This window comes from Aegilops tauschii, chromosome 2 (assembly GCF_002575655.3).
Source record: "Aegilops tauschii subsp. strangulata cultivar AL8/78 chromosome 2, Aet v6.0, whole genome shotgun sequence".
In the NCBI taxonomy this organism is placed as follows: domain Eukaryota; kingdom Viridiplantae; phylum Streptophyta; class Magnoliopsida; order Poales; family Poaceae; genus Aegilops; species Aegilops tauschii.
In genome coordinates, this window is record NC_053036.3 from 32335283 (window position 1) to 32352374 (window position 17092).

Genomic DNA, 17092 nt, shown 5'->3' on the forward strand with positions numbered 1-17092 from the left:
CGATAGCATTTTTTTCCTTCAAAAGAAGAGAGAGACAAATAATTTCGGTTAACTCAGTATATTGAATTTTCGTTTTCATGTTATTACCTCCGTTTCAAATTACATGTCTTAAATATGTCAGACATGGATGTATCTAGCATTAAAAGATATCTAGATACAGCTGTGTCTCTCTTCGGCCGGACTTATTTGGAGGGAGTATTTTATCTTTTGAGAGACTTTTTTGAGAACATTTTGTTTTCTTCTTCTTTTTCTTAGGTCGAGGGAGGGCGGTGCGGTGCTCGTGGGCAGAGCCGGCCGAACAACCCCGCAAAAGCCCAAGCGGCCCTCCTCACGCTCACGCGTCCCATCCGGCAAAGGCCTCGGGTCTCTCTCTCTCTCTCTTATCTCACGTCGCCGCCCCCGCAGCCCCGCAGTCCCCACCGCCTCCCTGCCCCCCAAATCAATCAACAAAATCCCCACCCAGATCTCCTCCGATCGCGTCCCCCATCGATGCCCCCTCCCCCGCCGCCCACCGCCTCCTAGCCGCCGCGCCGCAGCCACCGCCTCCGACGAGGCGGCCGCCGCCCCCCGCCCCCTCCTCCCCCTTGTATGGAAACGCGCAGCCGCAAGCGGGCGGAAGCCTCGTCGTCTTCCTCCACCACCCCGACCTCCTCCTCCTCGGCCCGCTCCTCCAAGCGCGCCCGCCCCAACCCTAACCCTAGCCCCGCCCCCACCCGCGCCCGCCGCTCCGTCGTCCTCTCCCCGCCCGCCCCGCAGCCCCCGATGGACTTCCCGGCCGACGGGAACAACAACCCCCCGCCCCGCCGCCGCGGCGGCCGCGCCTCCAACGCCGACAAGGGCAAGGAGCAGCAGGAGCCCTCGGAGAGCTCCCGCGTGCGCGAGGCCGAGCGGATGCTGGGCCTCAGCTTCGACGGCATGGACGACGACGAGGAGGGCCACGGGGCCTTCCCCCACGGCCTCACCTCCGCCAGCAGCGCCCTGCAGGGGCTGCTCAGGAAGCTCGGCGCCGGCCTGGACGACATGCTGCCGTCGTCCGCCCTCTCCGCCGCCGCCGCGGCTGCCTCCTCGTCGTCCATGTCTGGGCCGAACGGCGCGCGGATGAAGAGCATGCTCGCGGGTCTCCGTGCCGACGGGGAGGAGGGGCGCCAGGTGGAGGCGCTGACCCAGCTCTGTGAGATGCTGTCCATCGGCACCGAGGACACCCTCGCCGGGTTCTCGGTGGACTCATTCGTGCCTGTTCTGGTCGGGCTGCTCAACCACGAGAGCAACCCTGACATCATGCTGCTCGCTGCGCGGGCCCTGACCCACCTCTGTGACGTGCTGCCGTCGTCCTGCTCTGCCGTTGTGCACTATGGCGCCGTGGCATGCTTCTGCGCCCGGCTTCTCACCATTGAATATATGGACCTTGCGGAGCAGGTGAGCACTGTTCTGCTGCATCGCTTGTTTGGTTTATAGTACATGCTGCTTCTTTATCATGTTGCCTGATCCAGATCAATGCTTAGTGAACCATTCTTGTGTACTGTATTATGCATGATATTATGCATGATTATGCTGTCCATAGAGCCTTAACCTACATTACATGAGTTTCCTTTTAGTGTTGCAGATCATTTATAGTATTTGGACTTGCTCATGAGTAGTTTGCCTTTTGTGTAGCTGTGTTTTTTTTTCCCATTTTAGTGCTAAAACAAATATGGATGAGAAGGTTAAGAACATGATTTTTGTTGGCGTTGTGCCCATACTCGAGAAGTTCCACTGTATGCTTTCTATGTTATGTTTCTGACTCAAGTTTCGGTGACCTGTACAGATGTGGTAGTTGTAAGTTAGCCTCAGTTAATATTAAGTTTGAAATATTGTGTATAATCAGTTTTCAAGGAACTATATATTTGAAATAGCTTGTTTGATTGTTCACTTGGCAAGTACCAAATATTGCCTAGTTCAGTAGCTCACCATTTAATGATGTTACAAGAAATATCTAGAGAGTTAGGCAGAAGGTGATCCCTTAGCAGCCTTGGGGCCTGCCTAGGGTCTAGTCACTGGTCGCTCTGGGAGGAAGAAGCTGAGGATAGGAGACACATGAAAGAAAAAATGGTTAGATGAAAGCATGTCCCAATGCACGTGATGCCTTAAAGCCTTAGGGAGCTTGTGGGCATGGAGATGTCTTCCCTTCCTCTGGTGCCGCCGGAGGACTCGGGCTCCAAATCCTCACCAGCGAACTCAAATCCATCTAAGGACCTCATCTGCCCCTTAGAAGACTTTCTAGGCCTGATCATGGTGGTGTTCCTGCCGAGCACCTGGGTGCCATTTAACACGGTTTTGCTGTGTGCCAAATCACTTATTTGTGCATGACTAAGCTAGCTATTTGAACATGTTTTTCATCTGAAATATTTCTAGCTCAGGGTCTGATTTCACGCCTGTGTATGTGCTACTGTAATGATCCATCTGAAATACTAAGAAGTGGGTTGGAAATCAGATGCTAAGATTCATGTAACCGGTTTCTGGCTGTGTTTCTTCTCTGCCTTCCCATCTTATATGGATATTATACTTCTACTTCTCTTGGGTCTAATTCAAAACAATGTGAATTAACTTGATATCATCTGTTTGAATTCCTTTGTAACCCTTTGTGCAATTGAATCTAGTTTGCTGCTCCACAATATGTTATTGAGTAGTATCTACAACTATTAGGTTTAGCACCTAGGACATTTGAATTACTTTCTTAGATTTTGATATTGTATTGCTTCTGTGGCACTTTAGATTAGCCACTTTCCTTGTTTTGTTTTGTCGTTTAAAATATGCTGCAGGAAGAATCTATCATTGCTAGATCTTGATGTGTTACTAATATTTTCTTATGCCTTTTCTGGGTATTTTAGTCCTTACAAGCACTCAAGAAGATATCCCAGGAGCATCCAACTGCCTGCTTGAGGGCTGGCGCGCTAATGGCAGTGCTATCATATCTTGACTTCTTCTCCACCGGTGTTCAAGTAATTTTTCTAAATACTTCTATGTTTTTCCAGCATTTAGACATAACATTCTCAATACTTACGTTATTTTTTTGCACCATTTAGAAATTGGGACATACTAATTTGTCATATCACTATCTTTTTGTTGTACACATACTGTACTACATTTTTATTACTACTCACAGTTGTTTTTTTGGTGGAATGTATACAGAGAGTTGCGTTATCTACAGCTGCCAATATGTGTAGGAAGCTTCCTTCAGACGCCTCAGATTTTGTAATGGAAGCGGTTCCACTGCTAACAAATCTTCTGAACTACCATGATGCAAAAGTATGCTTGTTGTCTGTATTTGGATACCATGATTATGCCATGATACCATCTATTCTTAGATGCTGATGATCTGTATCAATGTATTCCAGGTGCTGGAACATGCTTCTGTTTGCCTGACTCGTATAGCAGAATCGTTTGCTTCATCCCCAGAGAAATTAGATCAATTGTGCAATTATGGATTGGTTGCACAAGCTGCTAGCTTAATAGCTGTTAGCAACTCAGCGGGACAAGCATCACTGAGTACATTAACATATACAGTATGCTTCTATTTCACTTATCTACTGTATTATTTAGTAGTTACGCAACTTTGCTAACTCTGGCTCATATATCCTTGAAGGGAGTAATTCGTGTTCTGTCAATATGTGCAAGTGGATCTCCATTGGCAGCTAAAACACTCCTCCTCCATGGAATTAGCGGCACACTTAAAGATATCCTTTCAGGTTCTGGTTTGGTTGCTGGTACAACTGTATCCCCCACTAGGCCAGCTGATCAGGTGATTATTGCTTTATGAGGGCTATATCTATATTATAGCTACTTACTGTTTTATTTGAATGCCATCGGTTGATGACTCTGTTCGGTTGTTGTTTTATCTGACTTAGCCGATGAAGCTTTTTGAGTGATACTTTTTTTTTTCAAGTTTAAATTCACTCAAGTGTGCATTCAGTTCAGGCTTGTTTGGTAAACTGAAATTAATATCACACAACAGAATATTCAAAATTTGGAAGAAAGTTGCATGCTGGATACTTATTCTGTGTATAATAATTTGCCAAATGTTTCCCGTGCTCGTGCTGTTTGTGCAGTCCTGCAAGCTATAACAGTGAGCAAACAATGTGGTAAATTGGATTAGGGGTTTGTCTTGGAACTCTTGGTTCATAGACTTCTCTGTTTTCTACCCGATTTTCTTTCTCCAGTTATAATACGAAATTCACAATGATAGTATTGATCTTGATCAAGGTTTAGAGATGCGCTAGACTGGCGGTAGGTGACCACCTAGATGACGCCCAGCTACTGTTTGTTAACCTTAATAATCTTGACATCATACCATATTACTTGCTCCATTTTTCTTTTTAATTTATCAAAAGCCAAGAGTTTCCTGTAGTAGTTCTATGGTAGTTTGCAGCTTGTTTTCATATGCTAATATTCTTTGCTGTGTCACACAGATGTATGAAATTGTGAACCTTGCCGACGAATTGCTTCCTCCTCTACCTGCTGGAACCATTTCTTTACCAGCGCATTCCCATGTTTTTATGAAAGGCTCTTCTGTAAAGAAACCTGGTTCTAGCAAGCAAGGCGAGTCTGGTTCAACAGATATTAAAGTCTCGGGTCGGGAGAAGTTATTACGTGATCAGCCTGAACTTCTCCAGCAATTTGGCATGGACATATTACCTACCATGACACAGGTCAGTCTCTTGGTTTGCTGGCGTATCAGTTGATGTTGGTTGCTGACAATAACATTATTGAAATCCTGTTATCTGAGACATTATTTGGATACACTCTATCCCTTGCAGGTGTATGGCTCCAGTGTAAATGGACCAATACGTCATAAATGCTTATCTGTCATTGCTAAATTAATGTATTACAGCTCAGCGGAAATGATCGAAATTCTCCATGGCACAACAAACATATCCAGGTGCTAATACGAAACTTCAGATGCCATTCTTGCTTACTGTTATACATGTACTCGTGTACCTCTGGTTCCATCTAACCTGATATTGACCTTTGCAGCTTCTTAGCTGGCATCTTAGCTTGGAAAGATCCACATGTGTTGGTTCCCGCTCTCCAGATAGCTGAAATTCTGATGGAAAAGCTCCCTGGGACATTTTCGAAGATGTTTGTGAGGGAAGGTGTTGTTCATGCTGTAGAATCGCTTATATGCCAGGAAATCTCAAGTCCAATGCTTTTTCAAGTACCACAGCAGGACAAGGATATTGATTCTGGTACATGTACATCTTCACGTTCAAGACGCAGCCGCCGGCGCAGCAGTGCTGGGAATACTGATAATAATTCCTTGGATGAACCAAAGGGTTCCCATACTACTATTGCCAATTCACCACCAAGCACGCTAGAAGGTCCAAATACTAGAATTCGTGCTTCAGTTAGTGATCGTGCGAAGTCATTCAAAGATAAGTACTTCCCCTCTGAACCCGGCTCAAGTGATATTGCAGTTACTGATGACCTTTTGAAGCTACGGGCACTCTGTGCAAAATTAAATGCCACTGCGGACACTGTTAAAACAAAAGCCAAAGGGAAATCAAAGTCACTGGGAGGTGATGATTTTGATATCTTATGCAATGTCGAGGAACAGTTAGACGATATCATAGATAAAATATTGTCTGAGCTTAGCAATGGGGATGGGGTTTCCACGTTTGAGTTTATTGGGAGTGGAGTTATCTCAGCATTGCTTAATTATTTGTCTTGTGGAACCTTTGGAAAGGAAAAGGTGTCCGAAGCAAACCTACCCAAGTTGCGTCACCTGGCACTCAGGCGATATAAAACATTTATATATGTTGCCCTTCCAAATGATGCGGTAGGGAATCAAACTCCAATGGCATTCTTAGTTCAAAAACTGCAAAGCGCGTTGTCTTCGCTGGAACGGTTCCCAGTTGTGATTAGCCATTCTGGAAGGACGTCCAGTTTGGGAGGATCTCGTCCATCCTCTGGATTAAGTGCTCTATCTCAGCCCCTGAAGTTGCGCCTGTGTCGAGCAGCGGGTGAAAAAATGCTTAAGGATTATTCATCCAATATAGTTCTTATTGATCCCTTGGCAAGTTTAGCAGCCGTTGAAGATTTCCTTTGGCCTAGAATCCAGCGTAGCGAGTCAATATCTTATCCTGCAGTATCATCTGGAAAGAATTCTGAATCTGTGGCACCTAGTGCAACAGCACCAGTGGCTTCGTCAACTCAATCTGTCCGGCGGCCCTCAACTAGGTCGAAATCATTGGCTGATGCTGATTCTGCAACTAAGAAGGATATTCAGGAGGGGAGCGGAAACACATCCAAGGGAAAAGGCAAAGCTGTTGTTAAGTCGACGTCCGATGAACCTAAAGGACCACATACTAGGACTGCAGCACGCAGAAAAGTTGCTTCACAGAAAGATGCAGAAGTGAAGCCACCACACGGTCACAGTAGCTCAGAGGTTTGTTGTTCATTATGGACTCATTTCCTTAATAATCTATAGAATATATATTTCCTCCAGTACGTCTTGAATTTTTGCTAGTTCCCCAAAATTTGATGCAAATGCTTGACTACATATTCTTTTTTTGGTAGTGCCTCCCTGCAGTTACTCAGCTGCCAAGCTGATTTTCGTTATAACAACCGTCCTACTGTTTTTCGTCGTCGTTTCATGATTATATCTGCTCTCCTTTCATTTAATAATTTGATGTGCAACTGTTAAGGGGAATTGACATGATTAATACTGTTATGAGATTATTATTTAACACAAATTTCATTGTGGAACCAATGTGTGAATTTCATAAAATTAGATCTACAGAGTACAATGCCTTTTCACCTGCAGTTTGATATGGCATCTAGGGAGTACATATTGTCTCACCATGTCTACAATGCTTCAGTTGATGAAGACATTGTCTAACTAAAACCAATGATGTAGGGAAAGGTTGGTGCTCCCACCACTATCTCGATCACTGAATGTGCCTAAAGGTTGTTGCAGTTCCTCATCCTATGCAATAATTATATGTTGAGAGAGTGGCACGGACCTCAAGCAGCAATGGCACATTCCATAGTTGAGAACTTGTGATAGTGGGAGCATATTCACCAATGTGATTCATTTCACTGTTGAAAGTTTGCCCGAATGCAATACTGCTTTTCTTGCCTAACTGAGTGATAAATATATAAATAATAAATTAAGTTGTCAATTTAATTATATCTATGTAATTAGCTGCAAGTACCCCTCCTGTATAACAAAATAGATCACTTATGCGTTGGAAACTGGACTACTATTTCACTAATTCCCTTATCCCTGAACAAAGTTCTGATCCAATTCTTGTACACCATGTCATGTGAATGTTAAACTTTATTATTGTATTTATGCTCGTTGTGCATGATACATTCTGTTTCCTACATGCAGGACGAAGAACTGGGCGCATCTCCCTTCGAGGCTGATGATGCTTTGATGCTTGGTGATGACGATGATGATGTTTCAGATGATGAAGACGATGATCATGAGGTAGTATTTCAAAATTACTTCGATTGATCTCTTTGTTTTTCTGCAAGTTAATGTGGCTTTAGTGGGCATGACTGAAAACTGCATATTTTTGTTGAGAATCCCCAGGTTCTACGTGGGTCTCTTCCTGACTGTGTTCCAGAGAGTGTGCATGATGTAAAACTGGCAGATGCTGATGGATCTAGTATTGCCTCAATAGCAAGTGATAACCAGACACAACCCTCATCTGGCTCCAGCATAAAACATACTTTTAGTAGCAGGGGAGCAGGTTCTGTTGAACTTAGAAATCCAAGCACACTTGGTTCGCGGGGCGCGATGTCGTTTGCTGCAGCTGCCATGGCTGGGCTTGCTTCTGTTGGTAGTCGTGGTATCAGAGGTAGCCAGGATAGGCGTGGCCTTCCACTTGGAACTAGTGCACATGAGCATTCGAACAAATTGATTTTTACAGCTGGCGGCAAGCAGCTTAGCAAGCATTTGACCGTATATCAAGCTATGCAACAGCAAGTAGTTCATGATGAGGATGATGAGGAAAGGTTAGGTGGTTCTGATTTACCCAATGATGGAAGCCGTCTCTGGAGTGATGTGTTCACTATAACATATCAAAAGGCTGATAACGAAGTGGATAGGGAATCAACCAGAGGTTCATCTTTAGTGCTGAAATCGTCCAAATCAGAACTTTGCAGAGCTACATCTCAAGAACAATGTACTTCTCTTCTTGATAGCATTTTGCAAGGAGAACTTCCTTGTGATATTGAGAAATCGACCCAAACTTATAATATTTTAGCACTATTGCGTGTATTGGAGGGATTGAATCAGCTATCTCCTCGTCTGAGACTACAGGCAACCTGTGATGATTTTATAGAGGGAAAAGTTGCTACCCTGGATGGGTTATATGGCACCGGAGCTAAGGTACCCTCAGAGGAGTTTATCAGCAGTAAGTTGACACCAAAGCTTGCTCGGCAAATTCAGGATGTTCTTGCACTCTGCAGTGGTAGTTTACCTTCTTGGTGTTATCAGATGACCAAAGCTTGTCCATTTCTGTTTCCTTTTGAAACAAGAAGACAACACTTCTACTCCACAGCTTTTGGGTTATCTAGGGCATTGAATCGTCTTCAGCAACAACAGGGTGATAATAATAGCTCAGCGACTGAAAGAGAAGTCCGGATTGGTAGATTGCAACGCCAGAAAGTTCGTGTTTCTCGTAACCGGATCCTGGATTCTGCTGCCAAAGTAATGGAGATGTTCTCCAATCAGAAGGCTGTTCTTGAAGTTGAATACTTTGGTGAAGTGGGAACTGGACTTGGTCCAACTTTGGAGTTCTACACCCTCTTAAGTCATGACCTGCAAAGGGTTGGCTTGGGATTATGGAGATCTGATTCTGATTCTTTAGAAGCTAAAAAAGTTGATTCGCATTCACCTGCTGATAGCAGGAACTTGATACAAGCACCTCTTGGCTTGTTCCCTCGGCCTTGGCCACCTAGTACTGCTTCTTCAGAGGGTAGTAAATTCTTCAAAGTTGTGGAGTATTTCCGCTTAGTTGGTCGAATCATGGCAAAAGCATTGCAAGATGGAAGGCTTCTTGATTTGCCTTTGTCAACAGCATTTTATAAGCTTCTACTTGGACAAGTAAGCATGAGAACCCGCTTGCAGTAGATCCATTCCAATATTCCCTTCCACCTTCTTGTCAAGTCTTGGTATTTTTTTTATTTTCTCTACTGTCTTCTGTATTGACGCCAAAATATTTTGCTTTACTAGGAACTTGATTTGTATGACATACTATCTTTTGATGCTGAGCTTGGTAAAATACTTCGAGAGTTGCAAGTTCTTGTTGAACGCAAGCGATTTCTGGAGTCCTGCTCTAATCATAGTCAACAAATAGAAGAATTGGGCTTTCATGGTGCTCCTATTGAAGACCTATGCTTAGATTTTACTCTTCCGGGCTATCCGGATTTTGTTCTGAAGGAAGGTGAAGAAAATACAGTGGTATGTGATGGAGTAGATTAGGTTCTTATGTCGTCATCACTTCAGCTTTTGCTTCTAATTTTGTTGTTGACTATTCATTGTTATTTTTAACTTCCTGTAGGTCTGCATTTACAACTTAGAAGAGTACATTTCGCTGGTAGTGGATGCTACACTTAAGACTGGAATAATGCGTCAAGTAGAAGCATTCAAAGCTGGATTTAATCAGGTTTTCTCATTTTTCTAAGATATCTTATTTGCTGGCAATTATTGTTAATTAGCTATTGCATTTCTCTTAATTTTTTTCTTCTAATTCAGGTATTTGATATATCATCACTCCAAATATTTTCTCCTCAAGAGCTTGACTATCTCATTTGTGGTCGACGGGAACTTTGGGAGGTAATGCCCTGTTAACTTTATTTCTCCCTTCTATAATCATTATTTTAACTTGTTCTGAGCAAATGCATGTAATGCAGCCGGAGACACTGGTCGAACATATAAAGTTTGATCATGGTTATACCTCGAAGAGTCCAGCAATTGTCAATGTGAGTACATCATCTTTAAAAAAGGGCACATCTCTTCACACAGCTTTATTTCAGATTTTTGGAACTTCAGTTTAATGTTTGTGCTGTTGGTTTGCAGCTACTTGAGATCATGACAGAATTTACTCCGGAGCAACAACATGCATTCTGCCAGTTTGTGACTGGTGCTCCTCGGCTTCCACCTGGTGGCTTAGCCTCCCTAAATCCTAAGCTGACTATCGTTAGGAAGGTAAGCCTGTTGTAGCAATGCAGAATGACATCATTTCTGCGTTCATGTTATTTAAGCTTTTCCATTTTGTATCTTGGCCAGCACTCCTCGACTGCGGCGAATACTTCAAATGCAGCTGGAGCAGCAGAGTCTGCAGATGATGATCTGCCTAGTGTCATGACTTGTGCCAACTATCTTAAACTTCCGCCATACTCGACAAAGGTTTGGTTCTTTTGGTTGATGAATTTTTATTCCACCTTTCCGTATCGTCTTGCCTGGAAACTGACTTCTGCTATGGTCGTCGGAACATTGTTGCAGGAGGTTATGCACAAGAAGCTGCTTTATGCTATCAACGAAGGCCAGGGGTCGTTTGATCTTTCATAGTGGGTTCAAAACTAACATACAGATGGTTGGTGCACATGTAAATGCGCACCAGTTTTTATTCAAAGTTAGTTTGTTCATTGCCATGTATAACATAGGCTTTAAGTTGTTTCTTTTGTGAAAGGTTTAGAGCCCGGATCTTGTGGTGCCTGTGCTTATAACATTCTCTCTCTTTTTACCTGGGCACCCGTTGTATATATTCTCCAATTGATCTCTATAGTGACTAATAAGACATTTCTCTTTTGGTCGTCGGCTATACTTCATTATTGTACTCTGTCTATTTTGAGTGACTTGTGCTCGTGATTACTAGGTTTACCCGTACTAATGAAAGCTATGTCCTCGACTAGTGCACATCTTTTGAATAACTAAATGCCTAGTGTCATTGTACTAGTGCACTAAATATATTTTCGACTTCTAGTTGGTGTTCGGCACGATCAAGGAATGTGGATATGCCTCCGTTGTTGCACGACACCTAGAAGCCCTCCTTTTGATTGGGAGGGATGATCTCTCTTTGAGATGGAAGTTCTCTAAAAGAGAAGTTCTCATATGATATATACCACCTCGGGATTGATGTTCTGTCTTGTATTGGCTGCTGTATCTCAATCGTATGTGTCAACGACTAGAAATTGCACCCCTGACATTAGGTACAGGTAATCATTTCTGAAAAAAAAGGGTGCAAATGTTTTTTTATTGAGGTTTTCAGTAATGGTTTGCATTAGCCAAATCCATTTTTACACGCATCGCTGCCCATTTGTGTTTAGCACCCGCCAAGCCCGCGGCACACACACTTTACTGAATCCCTCCTACGCGCATCCGATGCGTATCTAGAAACAACCCATTCCTCTCACACCCCTACATGTTTATCTTCACTACTGGCAGTACGTCTTAGTCCACCCATCTCCATCCAGAGCGGGGCACCACCAATATCATCCCGAGCTGCAATCCAGCAGCTCTCGCTAAGATCTTCACATCCGCATGACGATGCTGCCTGCCGTAGGAGGACTAGGTGATATCTCTCTCTCTCTCTCTCTCTCTCTCTCTCTCTCTCTCTCTCTCTCTCTCTCTCTCTCTCTCTCTCAACCGACGCGACTGTTGCTTGCATCTCTTTTGTACAGACATCTCTTCTCTCGCGTCCCTTGTAATGGTACAAATAGTTTCACTATCAACAAAGAAAGATCAATCGATCATTTTACTCAAAACATATACAACCCGTATTAGACTTTTCTGCACACCGAACCTGTCCCATCAAACCAGATTTTCCGAATCCCAAGAGAGACATCAATGGACTGGATTTCAGGTGCAGGTGAGCCTGGGCACCAAAACGCCCATGTCCGGTTATACCCTACTTTTGATTGGGTGGGACAACCTGTCTTTCAGAATAAAGTTCTCTACACAAGGCCTGCCTCTGTCACGCGCAGGTTCTGGACATATTAAAGAGAAGCTCAAATCCTTGAAAAACACGCACTTCTTGACACATTGTGTGAGTTAGGATTTCAATAATTTGAGTATTAATATGATATCAACATTTTGCATGAGTGGTTGACCATTAATAACCAAGTCGGTCAGATTGATAACTGGTGATGCTTAGGTACTGTAATGAATGATCTCTGTCAGTTCAGTTCATAACAAAGTCCGCTAGATAAATGGTCAGTTGATGTCTTACGTTAAAACTACAAACATTATCTGTTGAGATATACTCCCTCCCTCTCGAATTACTTGTCGCTCAAATGGATATATCTAGTGCTAGATACATCCATTTAAGCGACAAGTAATTCCGAATGGAGGTAATATTTACAATTATATGATATGTTGATCTCTAATTAACATGAAACCTCCAGATAATATCTTTTTATGAAAGTAGGAACTAACCGATACATCATATGCAGCTCAATAACAATGATTAGTGGTTACTATTCTTTAATTTTGATATCGTGCTATTTACACTTGGTGAATAAACTTTATTTATGGTTTAGATGCATTTTACCTTTTCAACAATGTCCATTTTATGTTTTTATGTTTATTTTTATTTGTTTTCAAATTTTCCTTTTCAAGTTTATTTTCTTTTAAAGAAATACTCGTGTTTCCATTTTTTTGGAAATTTAAAAAAAGTCTATGTTTTCCACAAATTATTCAAAATTTCAAAAACTATTCCTGTTTTCAAATTTGGTTCATAAATGTAGAAAATGCTCAGGAATTTAAAAAATTCTTCAGAATTTCAGAAAATGCTTTTGTTTAAAAATCTCATAAACTATTTTTTTTGTATTTTCGAAAAATGTTTGGGATTTTTCAAAAAAAAAATGTTTGTGTTTTTTAAAATAAGCTTGTTTCACAATTTCCTTGCAAATTCAATTTTTTTTTGTTTTGAAAAAAATCAAAACAAAAAACCTAAAAACCTAGGTCACTATAGTGTCTGGTTCTCTATAGTGTCGAAGCGCTACCTTGCATATCCCTTGAATTAATCTAGCTCCGCCCTTGACCATATCAGCATCTCTAACCAACCGTCATATATGGAGATGATGACCCCGTTTTTGGAGTGCACTTCAAATTTTTTTTAAGTCCTATTTGTCGAAAGTGCTAGGTCTGCATTTGGCCCCAAACTCCATATTAGCTGTTTCGGGCCTGTTTGACGACTTTGTTAGAGTTGCTCTAACACTTAATCGAATGGGTACCCCTAAAAAAACTTAATTGAAGTAGTAGATCCCCAAGACTTCCTTGATTCTCTACAAAATGTGGTCTTTTCCTGTTGTGTAGTGCGCCGGACTCCGAATGTCATGTCGCCAAGCCGCCATGAAAACAATAAGTACGTGCGAGGCTCACCTCATCTAGTATAGGTCAAGCACTCCAAGGTTTTCTCTGCCTGCTATTTGTAGATCGATCGACACGTCCCAACGACCCAAGCAACTACATTATTGTCAACAAGGCCGCTGGCGATGTGCACTCCCCAAGATTTCGTCGGCACGGTCGTCATCGCCCTGGTAGCTGTTAGGAGCATTGTCAGTATAGTGAATCATTTTTTATGTCTTAAGTAAGAAAATGTCGCCCAAAAAACCTAAAGAGTTATTACATGATCCACCGTACGTGTGAGAGATGTAGTCTACTCCATGCCTTTGGAAGAGGAGGACTCCAAAGCACTCTCCCTCTCAAAACATGTTAGTTGCCACGCTTCCCACTGACAAGGCTGCGGGTCCCCTCTTTCACTTGCCTCTGGCAGCGAGAGGGAGTGTGTGGTACTATTGGATGAGGCCCTGCGTGGTTAAGCAGCCAGCGATATCAGGCACCTACGAATGGAGAAAAGCAATTCTCCCATGCACGGGAGGTTCCGTGCATGGGAGAGCCGTTGATTTTTCTTGGAGATCCGATGCCATGCATTGATAGCTTAATGCTGCTGATACTTGCTACATCTTTCTCTGACACATGGAAGCACACTGTCCCGGCTAGGTTCCACCACCCCATACTTTTCCATTCTATTTCCAAGTTAAAATCTAATTTATATTTTGAATCAAAAGTACAATTTATGACCTATTTGCATATTTCTGTTTATGACGACGAGAACTTTAAAAGGAGACCACTTTTGAATATATTTTAAAAAGTTTGAAAATTCATGTTCCGAAACATGGTGAAACAAAGTGAAACACTGCAAAATTAAGAAGAATCAATTTGATACACATCGGCAAACCATGTAACATTATGATACACAACGGAACACGGCGAGCCACAGTGTAACAGTTAGATTTTTTTTTACGAAATAGAATGCAACATTATTTTTTTTTTGCATGGAATTAAAAGGGTTGTACGAAACAAGTTTGAAGCATGGTGATTTAGTTGTCTAAAAACAAATTTCTAAAATATATTCAATATTATCTTGTTTTAAAGATCCCGCCAGAAAAAAACAATTTTGCAAACATACATTAGGCATCTATATTTGAATAAAACTTAGTGAGTAGAGAAAACATCATAGATGATGTCATTGGTCCCACAAAACAATAAATGAGGTGATGGATGCATGCACGGGAGGTCATTGTTGTTTCAGACCTGATTGTTAAAGTGATAACATTTATACATTTTTCTACATGATCAATATCATATACTGACTATATGCTTCTCTAGTTATGCATGTTTGCAGATTTTCGCGAGTTAAGCGTATGTAGAAGGAAAAGCCGAGGGCATGGGGATTATCCAGTTCATGAAGTTAGTGCTCACTCTGATGTGATGGATTCTTTAGTTCTATTTGATTGCTGGTAACTACGAGCCCAATTATCTGAGGCTTATCATGTTTGATCAAGATCTCAAGATGCAATTATCTCAGCAGCTGCCCCGACCATCACTTTTTCTAGGATTAAAATAATTTATACTTAAATCTTATACTTCTAAAATTTGTTTTTAATGCTCTAAATTTAACAGGTATAATAATCTATTACAAGTTTGACGTAGTTAACCACATAACCAAGTTGCTAAATATAAGCTTTTTATTATACATTTATAAGGTATGTAATGGAAAATAAAGTTTTGTCATACTAAACTTAAATTGTGTTTCACAAAAAATACCTTCTTGAATATTGTTTTGTTGTTTTATAAACTATATACAGTATATACATCTATGGTAGATATCTCTAAACCACAAGGACTAACAAATATCATAATAGTGATCTTTAATGTATGATTAGGTAATCGTATTTGTAGAAAAATCTATAGTATGAATTAAACCATTGGTGCAATTCTTTATCATTTTCGTTCATGGCCAACTGTGTGTTGCAAGTTACAGTGAGTCCAGTGATAAGTTGAATTGTGCATACTTTGAACTTGGTACTAAAATATCATTGCTAATAGTAATCACCAGCAAATATTGACATGTCCTTGTTTACTATTGGTTGGCAATTGAATTGTAAAATGTTGCAAATGCATTCCATAGCAATAAGCATGAACCATTCAGTAATATATAACAATCATACATTGCTTATCCAAATTATCTATGAAACCTCTGGCCTCCAGGTTAAAATAAAATTTAAATAGGTTCCACATGAACCTCATACAGAGCTTGTAACCCCTCAAGCAAAACATAACAAGATCCTACACAACAAGCTTCGGAGCAAGAACTTGTTGGGCATGACCGGATGGATCCTAGGAACACCTAATCCTAGGATCTGGACCATTGATGTCATGGAGATTCAAACTCCCCTTGTATGTACCATATGTATTGGGCAGAAGCTTGCATGTGTGGGATCAACATTGGGGGGGGGGGATCGAATATTTTGACCAACAAGTTACAAAACTTACTAAACAAATTTAAATTTTAGAGCAAAATTTATCGTATTGGGAAGAAGCATATACATGTGGGTTCCACCATATTTGGGGGAAATGGAGATATACTCATGGACAAGTTAACAAACTCACAAAATAAATGTAAGTTCAACGCAGTTTTTGTTGTTAACCATCTGAGTTTCAGATATCTTACCATTCGTCTTTTTCAAAGCATATACACATAGGAGGTTAACTCGATCAGGGGCAGAGCTAGGGCCGAGCGTGGGATTTCTTCAGTTATTACCTTTATTCATTTGGCTTGGCCATACTTCCTGAAGTTTTCCTTGAGGTTCTTCATGTAGGTCTCTTGCTCTTGTGGCTCACATACTCTTCATATTATATAACATGCATGTCCATTCACAAGCAAAACATGGCATCAAGCACCTTCAACACCTTGCTTTCATTCTTCTTTGTTCTTTGATGACCTGCAAGTGCAAATGGCTGTTGTAGCACTTTCGTGATATATGAAGTGCCCAACCCACATGAAGCGAGTGGGAAGGCACCACAAACCCCACAACTACGTCTTCACTTAACGCAGTTCTGTAGGCACTCAAACCAGAGTTTGAAAATAGTCTACTTCATGCTGGAAGACAAATAAAGAGGGGTGTTTACTAAACTAAGAACGGAAAATAAAGATATAAAATTAGAGGGACTAAACTACTTTAAATGGTTCTTGAGTAGTAAATGTTCTCGAGGGATTCAAAGTCATCCCCACAAGTATGATGCTGGCAACACATGATAGACATGGCTCTATATTGTATCACTAAGACACTTTATATGATCTCACATGGGGGAGCCAATAAAGTACACATCCCCACACCGGTTACTGCGTACCCTCGTGCCACCACCGTGCTTCCCCACTCCGGTTGGCACAACGATGATTAAAGGGAGGGGTCTCCCCGTGGTCACGACATTAAGTTTGGTGCTAATCCTTGGTGCAATGATCGGGGACAAAGGGAGTTGAGCGAAAGTAGAAGGAAAAGATCACATGACACATGTGGTAAATAATCCAAATAATAATAAAATAGTAGAAGGAAAAGCTAAGGATTCATGTGTTTTTGAGTGTTTCATCTCCGAATTCCTCTCTGTTCCCCGAATTCCCTGGCCCCTCCTCCCCCTTCTACACCACCAGCAGTCAGCTTGATTGTCTTTGACTTGCCACTCTGGGTAACCTAATTCCCAAACCATGCCTTCACCGCCGTCCAGATGCATGGTGCTCTCCCCGATCTCCTTCCGCCT

At 41.8% G+C, this 17092-nt stretch overlaps 1 protein-coding gene across 1 annotated transcript; it reads left to right on the forward strand.

The window, feature by feature from the left end:
- The first annotated feature begins 282 nt into the window (after nucleotides 1–282).
- LOC109778849 (E3 ubiquitin-protein ligase UPL3) lies at nucleotides 283–10813 on the forward strand. The gene is made up of 17 exons (XM_020337436.4): nucleotides 283–1416; nucleotides 2868–2978; nucleotides 3169–3285; nucleotides 3375–3542; nucleotides 3623–3778; nucleotides 4446–4685; nucleotides 4794–4915; nucleotides 5011–6421; nucleotides 7370–7468; nucleotides 7574–9091; nucleotides 9221–9448; nucleotides 9549–9653; nucleotides 9743–9823; nucleotides 9901–9969; nucleotides 10067–10195; nucleotides 10277–10396; nucleotides 10493–10813. Exons 1-17 carry the CDS (start codon nucleotides 589–591, stop codon nucleotides 10556–10558), a joined length of 5568 nt encoding a protein of 1855 aa, XP_020193025.1. The 5' UTR covers nucleotides 283–588; the 3' UTR covers nucleotides 10559–10813.
- The last annotated feature ends 6279 nt before the right edge of the window (nucleotides 10814–17092 follow it).